Here is a 17,775-nt window from a genome sequence, read left to right as displayed (position 1 = left end):
CATGCCTGAGTGGGCTTCCAGGGCTGGCATCCATTGTCCCGCCCTCAGCCTGGCAGCAAGGAAGAACTCGCCCCCAGGGATCCTGGAATGCACATGGCATCTTGGCAGTCACCTCGAACAGATGACCAGCAGACAGCTTGCCTGGGCTGTAGGAAGTGACACAACCTAATTGCACTATTGGTCTCAACTTCAAATCTCCGCCCAAGGCCAGTTTTTTCTGGCCTTCCCTGTTGCCATCAGATCTTGATCCTTCATGTCACCCCTTGTGCTTGTCTCCGCCTGGGATGTTCGGGTTCTTTCGGAATCACCTGCTGTGTCACCCATGCATCTGTCCTTTCCCCAGGACCACATCTCTAGCAGACGACAGCCCAGGAAGTCAGGAGATGGGAAGATACATTACTCTTGCCTGGTCAGCTTCTGTCCCGTGGTCACCCCAGAAGGACACTAAGGGGCCTTTTAGAAACCAAGGAGGCATGTTGGAACCTCAGCATGGGCTTTGCTGTCACCACCGAGAGCCACAAGAGAGAAACCATGGCTATCACTTGGCCTCACACGCTGCAGACTGAGAGAATCTCACGACCAGCCTCTCCACCCCTCCTCTTTGCCGCTGCTATTTCCCTGTTTGCTCTCCCTCTCGCTGCCTGACTTCTCTCCAGTTTGGGCCCCTCCTCTGCCAGGAGCCCAGCTCAAGGGCTGGCTGGAAATGCTTCCTCTGAATTGCCTGTGGCCTTTTTCCAGCCCCACTCAACGTGCGCCCAGAGGCCGCCCGCTCTAAGGCCAGGGCAGGAGGTCCCAGCTCTCTCTCTGACCTTGAGAAAGTCAAGGTGCCACGCTTGGCTAGTCATCCGCACAACATGTGAGATGAGAAGCTTCATTCAGCATCCCATTAACATTTCTGGACTAGACTGCTCAGAATCCTCAGCACTAAAAGTGGTGAGGCTCTGGCCAGAAGAGCCGTTTCGGGAACACTGTTACGGGAATGTTGGCGGCACTCTGAAGTCACCTGGGAAATGGCATATACACTCACTGATTTGCATCCTGGGCTCTCAAACCATCATGCTCAGAAGATAGCTTTCCCTAACTCAGCTCTTTGTTATCAGAGGGAGCTGTCCTCAAGGAAAACCCACTGAATACCAGCCTGGGGACTCCCTGAACACGCGGGGGTCTGCAGCGGGCCCCTGTGCCTCTGACAGGGGCGCCACTCAGCCACCTCCCTCATTCAGCTCAGCTACCAAAAGTCCCCAAACACCTGCTGTTATTCATAAGAATTGAAAAATAAAATAATTTAAATTTCCAAATATAGGGGTGGACAAATGTAGGTTTGTAGTTGTTCAGATGGAAAAGTATGTAATACAAAAATAAACTCTGTGTTTTGTGTACTTACAACTGAAAACCTACTCTTCTCACCCCTGAAGAGGACCAGTGAAATAAATATATATCCACACAGTGGCACACCATCCAGCCATTAAAACTCGTGCTCTGACCCTCTGCTCTGAGGAGCCTCACATGGGACAGTTGAGGGTACACACTGTTATAATCCCATGTGGGCTACATATACAAAATAGATATACCAAATAGCCAATGGGGTGTTAATATTATATTTAATTATATTGGCACTGATGTTATATTTAGGTTAAGCCATATTTATATAAGTTCAATATATTCAGGTTCAACCCATTACAGTTATTTACAAGAGCAAAGTACTGCAAAGAAATTAAATTTGGATATACCAGTGCAATGGAATAGTATGTATCTCTGAAAAGAGAATGAGGACATTCTCTCAGAATTCTAGAAGTTTGTGGGGGGCTTCACACAAAGCAGAACTCTCTGGGGTTTGGCTTCTTTCACTCAGCCTACTGTTTCTGCTGTCTATCAATGTTGTCTCATGGATCAGTACTTCACTGCCTTTTTTTTTGTAAGTGAGAGTAGGGAGACACAGAGACAGACTTCTGCACGCGCCCAGTGGGATCCACCCAGCAACCCCTGTCTGGGGCTGTTCTCTGCCCATCTGGGGCCATGCTCACAATCAAGCTAATTTTAGCATCTGAGGCAGAGGCTCAATGGAGCCATCCTCAGTGCCCGGGACCAACATGCTCAAATCAATTCAGCCATGGCTGTGAGGGGGCGGGGGAGAGAGAGAGAGAGAGAGAGAAGAGTGTTAGGAAGGGGTGGAGAAACAGATGGTCACTTCTCCTGGGTGCCCTGATCAGGAATCAAACTCGGGACATCCAAATGCTGGGTGGATGCTCTACTTTACTGCTTTTTATTGTTGAGTTGTCTTCTATTGTACTTGTGTACCATGGATTGTTTATCCATCCAGCTGATGTATGTTTGAGTTGTTTCTACTTTTTGGCTATTTCAAAAAATGCTGCTAGAAGTATTCGTGTACAAGATGTAGGTTGTGTGCATTTTCTGAACCATGTGAATATATCGTCTACACAAAAATGTTTATGTTGCAAGAGATTCATTAAATGCCATGTGCAAATGATCTTATAAAAAAGGAAGTAGCAATATAAAGTGTGGGTACACATGTTCATAGAATGATTCGATTCTGTTAAATAATTAAATATGTGCATAAGAGAGCTCAAAAGACGAGAAGCTACAAGGTTCACAGTGCTGTCTCTGGGTGATAGGATGGTAGATAATTTATGTGTTATTGTGCTTTTCTGTATTTCAACAAATTCTCTACTGCGAATATAAATTACTTTTGTAATCAAAAATAAAAAACAACACAATGTTATTAGAAGAAAACAAAACCTTCCCATTCAATTTTTTCAGGGTCTTTACCTCTCTATTACAGAAAGGTATTTTCCCAATAGCCAATGAACGAGGGATGGCAGGCTACAGCCCATACTTCTGTCTGTCTGTCTCTCTCTCTGCTGGTCACAGCATCTAGAAAAAAATACTGCAGATCCCCAATAAAGACCAATCAATTTGGTAGACTTCAGGATCAGTCTCCATGGCAACCTGACAAGGGCATGCCATTGTATGAACGCTGCCCCAGAGAGGAGACAGTCTAGCAGGAGAGACGCCTACCTCCCATGGCCTAAGGTTGCCAGAAGACCATGGTTTTTAGTGTGTGGCAATGGGATCAAGCTTCCCAAGGCTGCAAGAGATAGATTTCTCTCTAAATGATGGAACACTGGAAGTCTCAACTGATCATCCTGATTGTAGGGTTCCCTGAACTGCCATTTTAATTTTTACAGCTGCAAACAGATGTCACGATTCCGTGTTCTTAAAACTATATTTAATAACCAAGTGTCCTTCCTCTATGCTTACCTCATGCGGAATTTCATCACACTGCTTCATAATTACTCACTTGTCCGCATCAGGCCTGCCCCTTACATTTGTAGACCTTGGATAAGAGAATAATTAGAAGCCCCATCTCAGATGTTCAAAGACTTGAAAATTATAAAATCAAGCGAACAAACTGTTAAATAAGATGCATCCTATCCTCCTGCCCTGTTAAATATATTTTTAGAATAGCTCAAAGGGCCAGGTCTGGACTGAGACATCTCTGGCTCCTTGGCATTGTGAGTTGGGACGTGTCGTGCCCGAGAGCTGGCCGTCTGCCTGCTCCCCTTCTCTATCCCACAGCAAAAGAGCCTCATGCATACCCAGCTTGAATCATCCACACTCACACTCTCTGCTGCCCCCAAACAGCAGCCCCTTGGCCCATGCCTGGCCTTAGCAGAGCACACCCTGCAGTGCAGCCCACCCTTAGGAGAGAAGGCAAACATGTGCCCTACACATGTCCTGGAGGTGGGCTGAGCTATATGGCTATGGAATTCTGGTTTGGGCAATTCCTGAAACATGATCTAGGGGGGAGGTGGAGTACAAGCTCTGGGTACTCACTTTCTATGGCTCTTGGACTCCTGGCAGATCACAGGGGACTCTGTGTATGAAGAAGTATGGAGTCCCTCTTGCCGAGGATTAAGGGACACTAATCTATAATCCCACTAGGCTGGGCTTCTCAACCTTGGCACTGTTGATGTTTTGGGCCAAAGAACCCTTGGTTGTGAGGGCTGTCAGTAGCATCTACCCTCAGCTGTGACAATCAAAAATGCCTCCATACCACGTCCCTTGGGAGACAAGTCACCCCCAGCTGAGAACCACTAGATTATGAGACTTCTGAGGGAAGGAAATACACCTGCTTCACTTAGCGGCCGTGTACAGCGCAGAGCAGATGCCCAGTTACAAGGGTGAATCAGGAACCACCTGTTCATAATCTCAGAGGTATTCTTGAAATACCTCATTTTCCTGGTGAAGGCTGGGAAATACTAGCAACAAAGAGCTCTTCAGTACAAGCTGAGAGCCATTCTTGATCCCTGGGGTAGAAACAATAAACCTGGGACATGCACATAAAAAAGACAGGAGGCAGGAACACCACCATGCACCTAGGACCCCATGATCAGACAGCTCCCTCTGCCTGCCCTGCGCACACAGCTCACCAGAGGAGGCTCCCTAAGACGCTATGCAGGTCATAGTCTAACCTTCCTTTACCAGAGCTGCCGGGGTTAGGAGACTGAGGGAGGGTCCAGCATCTCGAAACTTAAATAGACACTCCTATGGAACTCCTATGGTAGAAGACTGCTAAGCCCCACAGGCTCCCCAGACAATCTCAAATGTGACTGATGCACGCGATGGGACTCCTAACCTGGAAGGCTAGAAGATGCTGATCTAAGTTCTCTTTATCCTTCTGCCTTTCATCCAGTAAGATTTTGCAAACCCTGTTCATGCTGAGTCTCTTCAATCAGCCAGTAACGTTTACTGCTACCGCAAGCCACTTTCCTTCTCCAGAGCAGGCAAGCACTTGCCTCTGTTTTCTTCATAATATCCCTCATTGTATGTTTCCCATGCTCCTAGCAACGGAGCATCCATGGTTACATCCAGCTGGGTTTGGGTCAGCACTCGTGATGCACTCGATGATGTTTGCATGAAGAAATGGGGTTCTGAGGGAGCCCTAAACTTGGAGCAAAGGGCATGACTGGTGCCAGTCACAGGCACCTAGAGGATGCAGACTTGATCTCAGAATCTACTTATGCCTCAGTGTCCTGTAGAGTGGCAGGTCTAAAAACGAGTTCTAAACAAACACCTCTGGAGTCCCTGACACTGTCGTAGATCAAAATCATTCCCGATGACTACTAACATTGTTTGTGCACTTGTCACTCTCACTCTCTTACAAGCACACATGGACTTTCCAGGGGCTTCCTCACATATGATGATATCGTTGCTGTAATGGCACGATCAAGTCCTGGCTGGTTGGCTCGGTGGTAGAGCGTCAGCCCAATATGTGGATGTCCCAGGTCCGATCACGGTCAGGGCACACAGGAGAAGTGATCATCTGTTTCTTCACCCTTCCCCTTCCTCCTTCTCTCTCTCTTTCTCTCTTCCCCTCCTTCAGCCATGCTTCGATTGGTTTGAGCGAGTTGGCCCTGATGCTAAGGATGGCTTAGTGGCCTCCACTTCAGGTGCTAAAAATAGCTCAGTCACCAAGCAATGGAGAAATGGCCCCAGATGAGCAGAGCATCACCCAATAGGGGGCTTGCCAGGTCGACCCCAGTGGGGGTGCATGTGGGAGTCTGTCTCTCTGCCTCTCTTCCTCTCAATAAAAATAATAATAATAGCACAATAAAATGTGTGTGTCTGCTTGTATTCTCCTATGTTTCTCAGATTTCATTTCAATTACACTAGATGGATAAAATCCATATAAAATAAAAGCTATTTGAGGTCCTCATAATTTTTCAGAGTGAAAAGGGGTCCCAAGACCAGAAAGTTGAGGAAAAACTCTAGAGCAACAGTGTTCGTCACGTGTCTACACCACTAAAGGTAGGGAGTGGAGGAAAATATTTGGAGGACCTTTCTGAGAGGTAGGTGAGTTGCTGAGTATAAAAATAAGTACATTTTCAGAGTTTCAGAACATGAGTGTCACTGTGACATTTTAACTGCAAAATGTTCTCTAGGTTCTTTGAGGTGGAAAAAAACACAAATCAAGTCTGGAGAAAAAGCAAAAGTATTAATATATGCAATGAAAGAAATACATTCTAGATACCACGTTGCTTATTTTGAGGTTCACTGATAATCTGATTTGTGTTTTGATTAGTTTCACCTGAACACCCCAAATTGCCTCCATTTCTTTGCATCTCTGAGAGTATCAAGGGTGTGGGAGAGTGACCAGAGCACGCATGTATTATTTGTGGAAAGGGAACATAGAGCATCTAAAGCTTGTAGTTTAAAAGTGAACTCCAATTGTGAGATTATCAGTGAACTTTAATTAGCCATGCTACAGCATCAGCACATGATTATCAACTAGAAGCATTTTTTTTAAAACATCTCAGCAATATCACTGACCAAAATGAACAGATGGAAAGACCCCATTCCTTCTAGCTTGACTACCCAAACTTCCATCACTTCTTATTTTTCCCTTTTAATTTCTTTACCTCCATTTTCTTCCCATTCATATAATATAGATGCTATTTCCCCCACCCCACCCTGACTGCCCAGGTACAGAGGTGTTTTGGACACATGGTATCGTTCATACACCCATCACACCCAGAAAAGGAACACAAAATTTACCTCCATTTTTTTTTAAGATGGAACAACTGAGAAATAGTATCCCCTTCCCCAGCTAAACACAGCCAACTGGAGGCCAGGCCAAGACCAAGACACTTCCCAGCCACGCTGGAGTGGGGGTCCCCTGACTCCTGTGTGACAGGCACAGGCTGGAAGCTGATGGGATGGGAAGAGCTCCTGAAGGACATGCTGAAGAAGACCTTGTGAGAAAGAGGTCACTCCTGCTTCTTGCAACCATCATTTCTAGAAACTGCCTCCCCCCAACTCCCATATCAAAGGACAGGCATTGCTTTAATTAAAATAATGACAATAGTAATAATAATAATAGGTAACTCCAGGAAAAGTCAATGGCATGTCACCAACAGGAAAGTTTTACGAGTTCGAGGATGGGGCAGCTAAATAATAGAAAGCAAACTGTCGTCTGAAGCCAGGCCACGTCTTCACAGCCTGCTGCCGTCTTCTGTGCTATAAATAATTCAGTTTTCTTTTTTTCTTAAATATCACAAAACCGAATCAGAATTTTTATGTGAAGGACTCTGCTGTGTCCCTTTCTGCCTCCTCCTCTCCCTCCCTAACTGGCCTGGGCAACTCCCAGGAGAACAACCCCTCAAGCTTTAACATTCATTCTTTGGCATTTCAGACTATTTGTTAGGCAGAGCTGCCTTCTTGAGATCAAAGTCAGAAAAATCTCACCGAGAACTCCCACTTGGCCCTGTCCAACTGTGACAGAGAGGGTCCATTAACCCCCAAGCACCTGAATCCTCCACATTCACAGACATCCACCAGCCCTCACCCGAAAGGTAGTTCTCTCTCCTTCTTACCCCTTCCCCTTGCTTTCAAGCCTCCCAGCATTGGGCAGGTGGAGGGTGGATGGGGGAGGGGCAAAAGTCATTCTTCCCGGTCGATACACCAAGACACTAAGTAGAGAGAGCCGGACTCAAGAACCAATAGTGACTCATGGGGACATGGTACTTGGGGCACCTGTCAAGGCAGGGTCTTTTACCTAAGCTCAGAGACAAATACAGAACAAGGAAAGGTAACTTACCCACATCATTTTGTTGGAGGTGGTGGTGACATTGGGTTCCAGGTCTTCATTTCTGTATTATCACTGGGTAGCTGGGATTAGGCTCTATGTGAAACGACTTACCACTTTCCTCTGTGATATCCCAGTGAAGGTTTCCTATACCTGCCCAGCAGCTCCCAGATCATTTCTGCCTCTGTGCTCAGCAGGGGGCAGGAGTGGGGACTGAGCCTATGACTGGGCAGAGGTGCTGGCATGTGTTGTTTATCTTGATATCAGAAGGTTGGTGGTTGGTTAAAACATACCCCACTTAGTTCTTCTTTAAGAAGCTTCTCACCCCATTGTAACCCAGAGTTTCCTAAAGTGTGTGTTACAGTCTACTAACAGGTGTTAAACAAAAAGCATTCTATATTCAACTGGATTTGGAAAGTGGTAGGATACAAAGATTTAAAGCAGGACTTCTCAGAGCACTGAATATTCTTACAGGCATGATGAATCTACAAGAGAACGCTACACCGCACAACAGTCTCCACAGTTATTTGATGGACTCAGCATCTCAGGAGACTAAAAGAGAGCATTGCCCCGGCCAAGGACACTTGATCCCCAAAACAGCATTTATATAGAAACTAGGGGAAGAGGAAGAGGTTTCTCAAGTCAGGGATTTCAAATTAAGAGAGAACCGTATTGCAGAAATTGAAGCTTTCTTTGGCCAGAAAACTTATTAATTCATGTGAGACCGTAGTTGGTCAAGTGGTTGACCCAAAAACATCTTCCTAAAAATGTGAGACCAGACTGGCCATTTGGTGTTAAAGATACTAGGCAGCAACTGCCTGTTCTGGAAGAAATGTCAAATTGACAGCGGTAACGACCAAACGGTTCCATGAGCCATTCAAACATGGACTAAGAATTTAAACTCTCCCAGGAAGGATACTCTCAGAATATATTCTCTGTTGGTGGTGGCGCCTCTGTTCCTTATGGACTCAGTTCTCACTGGTTGGCTCTGCCTCTGCCCTCTCTGAAGTAAAAGGCTTCGGTCCACAGCTGTGGCCCTCAGGTGGGAGCCACCAGAGAGAGTCACAGACCCTGGCTGTGTCCTCTCTGCCAGGCTGAGCTTTCAGAGACTAACGCTCATGACAAAAATGGCTTTGAGATTTGTTCTCTCTTTGTTGTATGAGTTTCTCTCAGAATTAACATCAAAGGAATGCTGACACTTTGATGTGCATATAAGACAATGGCTGAACTTAGTTAGCAGCTAGCCCATATTCTGGAATATTCTGTCCCCCTATGACTGTAGGAGGGCCCCACACACAGACTTTAGGGCTCATTCTTCTTGACTTTGGCAGCAGGAAGACAGATCTGGAGACTGCTTGTCTGGCCAGTGCTCAGAAAGACTAGAAGTAACAGAGCCTTTGTAGGTCCAGGGGTCAGTCTCCTGTGTCATGGAGCCTATCACTGTCAGCTTCAATGTCAAGGACTCTCCATGTCATGTGTTCCCGACATCCTCAAGAACCCGGCTGTGTGAAGTGTTATTTCCCTAGGCCTACACAACTGAGAAACATGTCACAGACCACCCACAGACACCATTCCTCTAACAGCATCCGTGAGCCCTGCCCCCAACCCTGCACCCTTTCTTTCCCCAAGAAGTCCATTTGGGGGTCAAGACTACATGATGTTTGGTCAGGGGCTGCTGCAGAGTAAAGAACATTGTGATGCAATTCTAAAACAACACAAGGATTAAAAGAATAACGCCAGCGTGAGCTTCCGAGTATGAAAGCTGGTGGCATTTCAGCGCTCCATAAAAGAAGTATCACCAGGGCCCATTTGACAGCGATGCAGTCACTCTACCAGGAATCGGTCCTTGCCCTTCTCACTGCAGAATGAACTTGGGATAAGAAAATGGAGACCGTGTCTTTTAAAGAAAAATAGGGGAGTCACTTCAGTGAGGCCCCCAAAGGCAAAGCCAGGCTTCATTTTGCTGCCATGGCAACAGCACAGGAGTGGCAGGGACTGAGAGGAAGGAGAGCCACAAGACAAGCTGGTTGTCATCGACCACCGGGCCTTTGGTGTCCTTACCAAAGGCAGGCGTGGTGGGGTTTTCTAAGCTGACATGACACTCTGTCCCTCAAACCACAAGTCAGGGGCCACCATAAAGCCACAAGTCAGGGACCACCACCCTGCATCTCATACCTGTGGGCAGCCTCACTCCTTTGTCCTCAAAGCCTCTCCACAGTTGAGTGGGGTGTTCTGATCCCCTCTTTCCAAATTCTCAGCTACCTCTTAACATTGCTCTTGGGCAGGGCTAAAGGGCAACTGGCTCAGTGTCCTTGTCTCGCAGGTCAGCCAGCTCCATTCTTCTTGTCTCATGCCACAAGCCCCTCTCTCCACGCTCAGCCAGATCAAAGTCAGGCTCATCTGCAGCAGAGAGGCCTTGCGCAGCTCCTGTTTGCACAGGGTCGTGGAAAGGCACCGTGACCCTGAGACACCAGGGCCGTCTCTGGTACTGTGGAGGAAGCTCAGGCATCTCCTGTTTTCTACGCTTAAGTTTCACCAAAGCCCTCAGCCAGGATTTCTCAACAGCTCTGGCTGTTCTCTGGGAACTTGGGGATTTTGTCTTTCCTCTCTACCTCAAGTAGTTCCATTTTCCTTTCCAAATAGGACCTGCACTTAGCTTGTCATGCCTTGGGCTGAAGGCCTTTGACACAGGTTCTGAGCTGAGCTATCAGTATCCTCTGCTTCTCAGAGATCCTCCTGCCGCATGGGAGCCAGCACGCCCCAGTCAAAGCCTTGTCTCAACAGCTCCCTCATTGTCCCCAGCTCTCCCCACCCCCACCCCTACAGCAGACACAGTGTTCAGCAATGTATTCACATGCACCTGAAAGTCAGGGTGGTGAGGAAGACCTACCCTCTCAGGTACACACCCAGATATCTCATGGCACAAGCAGAGAGTGTCCTGATGGGAAAGGGACAAAATGCAGAGAGGCCTTAGACTTCATCCCCCTGAGCAAGGGGGTCAGGGGGTCACTTTAGGAGAGTGTTACCCATCGAGGAGGAGGACTTGGGATTAAATCCTACCCAAACGGGCCTCAGAACCCTTATGGAATGTCTGAATTACCCCCAAAACAGACAAAGGACCCTATCTCTTGCAAGCATGTCTCCTTCAACTCACTTTTGTGTTCAAGTCGGAATGAAGGAGACTTATTTAGCTCTGGGACTACACTTCAGACCTAGGCTGTTTTCTCGGGAGGTGGGAAGTGCAGGGGTGGTGAGATTTCTAAAGGCAGATGCTGAATCAGAGCTACGCAAGGGAACTGGAGGCTGCAGGCAGCTTCGCCCACATCCCAGCATTCATCAGTGTGGGAATGCGGTGGGTGGGCCGAGCCTGATGGGCGGGCCGGAGGGCGGGGGCTGGGCAATGGGATGCAAACCAGGCTCCCCATCACCTTGTCCCCCTGGCTGCCCCGTTACCGGCTACTGTAACCGGGAAGAGTTCTCCCTCTGTCCTCCCGAGGAACCTCAGGGCAGCCAGGGCTGCCCCTCCTTCACTTTGCTGAACCTTCAGTCACCCTGGCAGCCATGTGTGAGCTCAGATAGTAAGCCTAAAGGGACAAAGCTCTTTGCCTAATCCAAGTCTGGTGTCATGCAGGAAGCAATAGAATAAGCTGCCTTGCCTGGGTCTGCCTGGCCCTGTGCTGCATGTGTCCCTAACGCCACAGCCTCCATTGCTTCTCACTCCTGTCTCCGAGCTGCTTCTGCTCCACCTGCGCCCGGGCTTGACCTTCAGGAACCAGGCTGAGTCAGGGGGGTGCTGTGGCCCAGAACAGGGCTGAGGTCACACCTTTGCCTGGGAGGTGGCGATGGTGTGGCTGCTTGGCCCCAGAAAGGTATCCCCACACAAGAAGGAACAGATGAGGGAGCCCAGAGGCCAGCTTCCTGACTTCCAAATTAAACATGCTTAGCATCTGTTCTTGCCATGGGTGAGAAGCACATGCTGAGCTTAGACACACCGGGAGGCCTCTGAGGTGGGGTGAAAAAAGTTCAAACGGGGGGTGAGGGGTGGAGGGCCTCCTTTCCTGGCAGCAGCTGCTCACACCGCCCAGACCGCAGCCTCACCTGTCATCCTGAGAATCAGGTGTGTCTCTTCCAACAAGTCAGCCTCAACACTGAAGGTGCCACCACTGTCTGGGAACCTCACCCACGGCAAACCCGGTGATTCGTCTTGGACCTAAGACCAACCACACTTCCAGGCCCCCAGGGTCCCTAAATGCTAGAAAGGGAGAAGAAAGAACAGTACGGACGGTCTCCTCTGGGAAGTCTTTTAAGTCACCCCGTTCAGGTGGCTGCAGAAGGAGTGTAGACATGGCTTCTAGCCTCACAGCCCCTGAAAGACTTTATCTCAGGAATGCGGGTGGGGATCTCTCAGGATGGCAGAAAAGCCAAGAGCACTTCCCTGTCAGGCCAGGGAGGGCTGGTGTCAGTGCCAGTCAGCGGGCATAGGTGTGAACACCTGGGCTGGGTGCTGACTCTCTGAGCCTCAGCATCCTCGTGGGGAAAACACACCTGGCTCTGAGTAAGTGCTTCGTAAGTTCGACACTAAGGTTATTTCTGATGCTCCACAGGGAGCCATGCTTGCAGCATGGCAGCCAGCTCTAGGGCCTGGGTGCATGACCCTCACGGAAGAATCAGGTCCTCTCCGGACTGCGCCCTGGAAAGGCGATGCACCTGAGTTCACCACTGGCCTGCCCCTTCCCAAGGGCACAGTCCCCCAGTCTCCCAGCTTCAGGAACAGGCCTTAGACCAGTCCCCCTCAGCTCCTCCCTCCAGAATGAAGACTCAGAGAGCACACGGCAAGAACCTCGGGGTCAGGGCCTGTGCCAGTTGTGAACCTCTGTTGTCTATATGTAAGATGAAGTCCAGTAAAGCCACTGTGAAACCCTGTGGGTGAGACTGCAAACCCAGGTCAGGAAGCCGCCGGCCTTTCTGGTCCTGCGCCTCCTCGCACGAAGCTGCCACCTTTCTGGGCTGAGTTCAGCACTCCAGGTCGGCCCTGGGCCAGCTCTGACTGTCCTGGAGCCCCTAACAGTGGGGTGAATGCCGTGGGACAGCAGGCCCAGCAGGAAAACATGGAAGAGTCCTACACACTGACCACTGCTCTCCAGTCTCAGCCGCTCCTCGTTCTTTCCAGCAACTTCTCAGGCTTCCTGGCCATCTGCATCGTCTCTCCTGCTGCTAATTCAGAGCCTCTCAACTCTGCTTCTCACTGGCGGCATAGGGCGCTGCCTTCTACTTCATAGGCAAAATAGAAGCCACCAGACAAGAACCCCCCACTTCCTTACCTTCAAACCTCTACCCCCCTCTTTCCCTCTTCCCTCCTGCTACATCAGGAAGCCTGTCCCTCCACACGGCTGAGCCCGGCCCTCCTCCTGACCCGGTGTGTTCCCTCCCACCTCCTCGGGGACTGTGTCTGGTTGTCACCTCTCCTCCCGTGCATCAGCCGGCTCTAACACAGGAACAAAACAGCTTAAGTCTCTCTGTGTTAATAACAAAATGTTCCCTTGAACCCATGCAGCCCAATGGTCCCAGGGATAGTCCCTATCCTTGGGACATCCCTGCTCCAAACCTGGGACTACTGAGAACAGGAGAAGTCAGAGCTGGGCAACCCCCTCCCCAGGTCACTCTAGAGGAAAGGGGCCTCCATTCGGGGGTGGGGGGGGGGAGCTCAACCACACTAGACTTAACCAGGAGATTAAGTGAGGAGGTGAGGAGAAAAGAACCAAACTAACCTGGGCAGTTCCCTGCTCAGCATCTACCTTGAGCTTACCTACCTTTCTTGACTGTCTCACCCTGACTTCCTAAGCAAGCGAGCTCAAAGCCTGCCGGGACCCAGTGAGGGGTCCAAGTCCAGGCAGGAGCCCGTCCCCAGGCCCTGACCTCCACTCTTGCTCCAGATCTCCCATGTCTAGGAGCAGTCCCTGCCTCCTTAAAGGAAGATAGTATAACTTACAGAGGCCATTCACCCTTCCTGGCTGTGACATGGCCCGGGGACCAGGAGCACCAGACAAGCCCAGTTAGCATTCTTCTGGCAGCCTACAGGAGACCACCACGAGAGTCTGGTCCCCCTGAGTCTGGTCTGTGTGTGTATGTGTGCGCATGTGCATGTGCATGGGGTGTCTCTATAAATGATAAGCAGGCTGGCCTGTAAAAGCCTTTACCCCCTCTTCCTCTGGGCAAAGCCCCATCCCCATGACCCACAGGAAAGAAACAGCACATCGCCCATCCCATTGGCTTGCTGGTGCATCCAAGATAAAGGATCCCTCAACCTCACTCTCCAGCCCCTCTACACGTCTGCTCTGAAGAAAGGACCCCCATAAGCCTGGGCTGCTTGGACAACACAACAGGCCCCCAGCCACCAGAGGCCAGAGACTCAATCGCCTGAATGGTGTCTGGGGGAGACAGGTGTGAATCTCGCTTCCGCCTCTTGTGCTCAGTGACCCCGGGTGAACCGTCAACCTCTCTGTGCCTCTGACTCCTTCTTAGTAAGATGAAGAAACACGTCTCTGAGTGGACCGAGCTATCTGAAGGGGTCTCAATGAAAACAACCATTGGAACGGATTGTAAACACCTCTGCAAACAGGACTTGGGCTAAGAAACGTCTTTAAGAAATTAACAGTAAAATGGGGGAGAAGATGTGGGTAGCTTAGAATTCTGTATCTTCAATATTCTTTGCAAAATTGCCAAATAAGAGGTCTGATTCAGTCATTTCATTAGAAAATAAAGTGTTTATTAAGAAACTATACACTGAACACTCCTATAAGTCTCTGTGGAAACACAACGCCCCATTGTCATAGCACAAGGTGAAGAGAATGACAGAATAAAAGATGCTGGGATGGATGGAGCCTGGGAGGCTGGAAATGAGGTAATGATTACAATAATTAAAAAACATCACCCTCAGGCTTACTCCTTAAAGCCACACTTAGGAGAAGGCCTGGCCCACAGGGCTGGCAGGACACAGTGGGAACAGCCTGACGGGAAGCCATGGGGGCGGGACGGCGGGAGCCGCGAGGGGCTGGACAGGCACACACCTCAAGGCCCCGGAGAGAACAGAATCCCATGTGACACTCTGGACACTCAGGTGCCTGGGAGGCCTCCCCAGACACCGGGCAAGAACTTTGAGAGTTTTGTGGTTTTAAACCCCATGAAAGCATCTGCAGAATCAGGCTGGGAACCTGGTGTGCAGAGCCACCATCCACAGGACCCAGGACATAAAACACTAAGTGGGAATCTTAACTTCCGGGTGAGTTTGCCAAAGGCAGAGAATCTGTTTCCCAGTGTTATGCATTGCGACCCAAAACAGTGGGTTAAAACCACCACCATTTTGCCCTAAGAGCTCCAGGGCAGGCCCTGCTCCAGGATCTCAGCCATCGAGGGGCAGCTTGTGCTGACATCCACAATGGAGGCACTGTGGGCAGGAGCAGCTGGGTGCACCCCAAAGTCCACTCAGCCATTGTGGCAGCCAATCTGGGAGAGGTTCCGGCTCTATAGCTATGCCTTTCTTGTCAAAGCAGAGGACACTCATCCCTTCCCTCTCCCCAGTGGGTCAAGTTGAAAATGGGGGGAACAACCCCCCTCTTCGGGAGAGGGTGGCCACAGAGAAAGGCATGAGTCAAAGCAAGCAAAGCAAACACACATATTGACCAGAGAACAGGATGACACTTCCACTGGTGCCATGAGAGGGGCTGGAAGAGGCCAATTTTTACTTCTCTTCCCCTTCAGTTCCTCTTGGCCTTGACATGGTGATTCCATTGGGTTCCAAAAGTTCTCAGAGTCAAGAACAAGTGAAAGTGGGGAAGAGAACCAATCCCAGGATCACAGACTACCAGGAAGGGCCTTGGTCCCTGTGTCCCCTGGTCCCTTGTGGTCCTAGTAGGATGGCCAATTCACGGGCAAGATCTCCTAGAGCCAAAGTGGGTCACACTGCAGATCTAGGGGCCAAGGAGGAGTCCCAGAGAAATCCTCCTCTCCAAGGAGTTTTCTAATACCACACTCACTGTGAGCTGTTCCAGAGAGAAGTAGTAGGGGGAAACTGTGTCCAAAAAAGAAAATGTACTGTTTCTCCACCAAAAATAAGTATAGAAAATGACTGGTTTCCATTGTTTCCTCTGAGACCTAACTGGTGCCAGCAGGGCCTGGCTCCCCTCCTCTCACCGCGCCGGCTCCTCCTCTGATTAGACGCTCTTCCCCATGGAGGCCGCGGGCGACGAGGTGACCAAGAGGTGAGCCAGGGAGACCCCCACGCTTCCGAGCAGGGCACGTGAGGCCGGAGCATGGCTGGACTTCAGCAGGCTTTCTCGTGGTGGCTGGGTTGTTTTTGTAAAGCAAGAGAGTGGCTAGCACGTTTAAAAGATGGTTCCTGGTGCACGGGTTTTAGTTCTCTTTATTGGCTCTAAAGATGGTGGCAGGAGCAGCCTCGGAGGCCAGACAAGAAGGAGCACAGTGGTGACTGGAGGGAAAGGGCGGCCCTGGCAGCGGTGGAGGGGGACCCCGTCGTGGTGGTGTTAATGGGTGTGGGCACCGGTGGCTCACGCAGTTTCTACTTAGCATCCCCGGATCCAAAGAGAACAACGCCTAGAGCTTCCAACCTCTGAGGGCCCAGCCTACCCAGGTGACATCATAACAGGGAGGCTTAAAAGGAGTTTTTAAAAGCCATGACGTCCTTTGCTGAAATAAACATTGACATCCTCAACATAGAGGCCATGGTTAAGAGGCTTGGAGTGTCCAGGAAGGCTTATTGGATTCAACATAATTTCTCTGAAACCTATAAAAAACAAAAACAAAAACAAAAAACAGAAAAACAGAAAAAAGCAAAATAAAGCAAAAACCAAAACCCCCAAAGAAGATCAAAACTAGGAGGGGAAACAGGGAGCGTGAAAGGGGGGGAGATACGGATACAGATATACTGGAAATAGCTAAACAAACTGTCAGCAAAAGGGTAGGAGGAAATTAACTTAAAACCAAGCATGGTCAGAGAAATTGGAAACACTCCATTTTGCTGCAGCCTCCACTGAATCAAAGAAGGAAAGTGAGCAAAACGCTTGGGGGCTTGGCTTTGACTGGTCAGCAGAGTGGGAGTGGCCTCGTCTCAGTGGGAGGAGCCTGGTGATGAGCTGATGGGCAGGTGGGAATGGGCGTAACTGCTAGGGTGACCAGAGGACTATGGGGTGGGCCGAGAATGCTTTCTCAGAACTTACATTCTGGAGGGCCATTTCTAACCCTACAAACTGGAGTTATACAGACCACCTCGGACCCCACTGGGGCGGGGGGAACTCCGGACTTCAAGTCTACCTTCTCTTCCTTGTCGACTTTTCCACCTCATTTCACTCGGTCAGCGGAAGGGTTAGGAAGTGAGAGCTAATCTCTCAGCCTTCGCCTCATTTCAGGATTTACAGGGGATGGGACTGGGCTGGAGGAGGAGCACCAGGGGCTGCCAGCCATGGGCAGTCTCAAGCAAGGACGTCCATGACAGCTCAGCTCCTTTCTGTTCACACTCCATGAACTGAGTGGGGGTGTCCAGAGATGCGGGTGTTCCTGGCTGCATCTCCAAAAGGAGGTTTTTCAGTCAACATCAGGGCAAAATAACGTTGGTAAAATAATGTCTGTAATGAGTGTGTTTGTTTGCGTGGATGTGTGCAGACAAACTAAGTGCCCCATTTCAGAGAGGCTGTGTGCGGGCATGGGGACAGCATCACTGTTGGGACAGCAGCTGGGGTTGGGAACAGGGTGGGGAGCGACTGAACTGGTTGCACTGTGACTTTCCCCTCCTCCTCATCTTGGATGTTGGGAGTCCTCCCTCTGCAGGGAGCAGGGTCAGATTTGTGAAGTCAGAGGGAACCTCTCTCATCTATGACTTCATGTTTAGAGGGAGGGTCAGTTTCAAGATGTGATGTTTCTGCGGCAACTTCCATGCTGACCGGGGCAAAGGGCTCTCCTGGCCTGGGCACCCTGCCTAGAAGGCCTGTGAGCACTTTTTCTCTCCACCCATGGTCCCTCTCTTGCCTCTCACACACCCCTCTGAAGTGTTCTCCCCTGGAAGACTCCTCTAACCTAAGGGATGTTAGTACTAATCCCACACGGGGCACCCAGTCATACTCCAGTCCTCTGGGGTATATGGAGCCTTAACAGGGCCT

The 17,775-nt window shown here is 49.8% G+C and overlaps 1 protein-coding gene across 4 annotated transcripts in view; it reads right to left on the bottom strand.

The window, feature by feature from the left end:
* The window catches only part of NTRK3 (neurotrophic receptor tyrosine kinase 3), a 347,391-nt gene that overhangs the window by 77,342 nt on the left and 252,274 nt on the right, over window positions 1-17,775 (bottom strand). For 2 of the 4 annotated variants that reach the window (XM_066355623.1, XM_066355624.1), the window contains one exon: window positions 14,420-16,406. The exons of the other annotated variants lie outside the window; for them this stretch is intronic. In XM_066355623.1, coding sequence (XP_066211720.1) covers window positions 16,288-16,406 — 119 coding nt within the window. In that variant the 3' untranslated portion in view covers window positions 14,420-16,287. Of the gene's footprint in view, window positions 1-14,419; window positions 16,407-17,775 lie in introns of those variants that run through there. 4 annotated transcript variants of the gene reach the window in all.

Source organism: Saccopteryx leptura, chromosome 13 (genome assembly GCF_036850995.1).
Source record: "Saccopteryx leptura isolate mSacLep1 chromosome 13, mSacLep1_pri_phased_curated, whole genome shotgun sequence".
NCBI lineage: Eukaryota > Metazoa > Chordata > Mammalia > Chiroptera > Emballonuridae > Saccopteryx > Saccopteryx leptura.
This window is presented reverse-complemented; position numbering and strand designations above follow the sequence as displayed.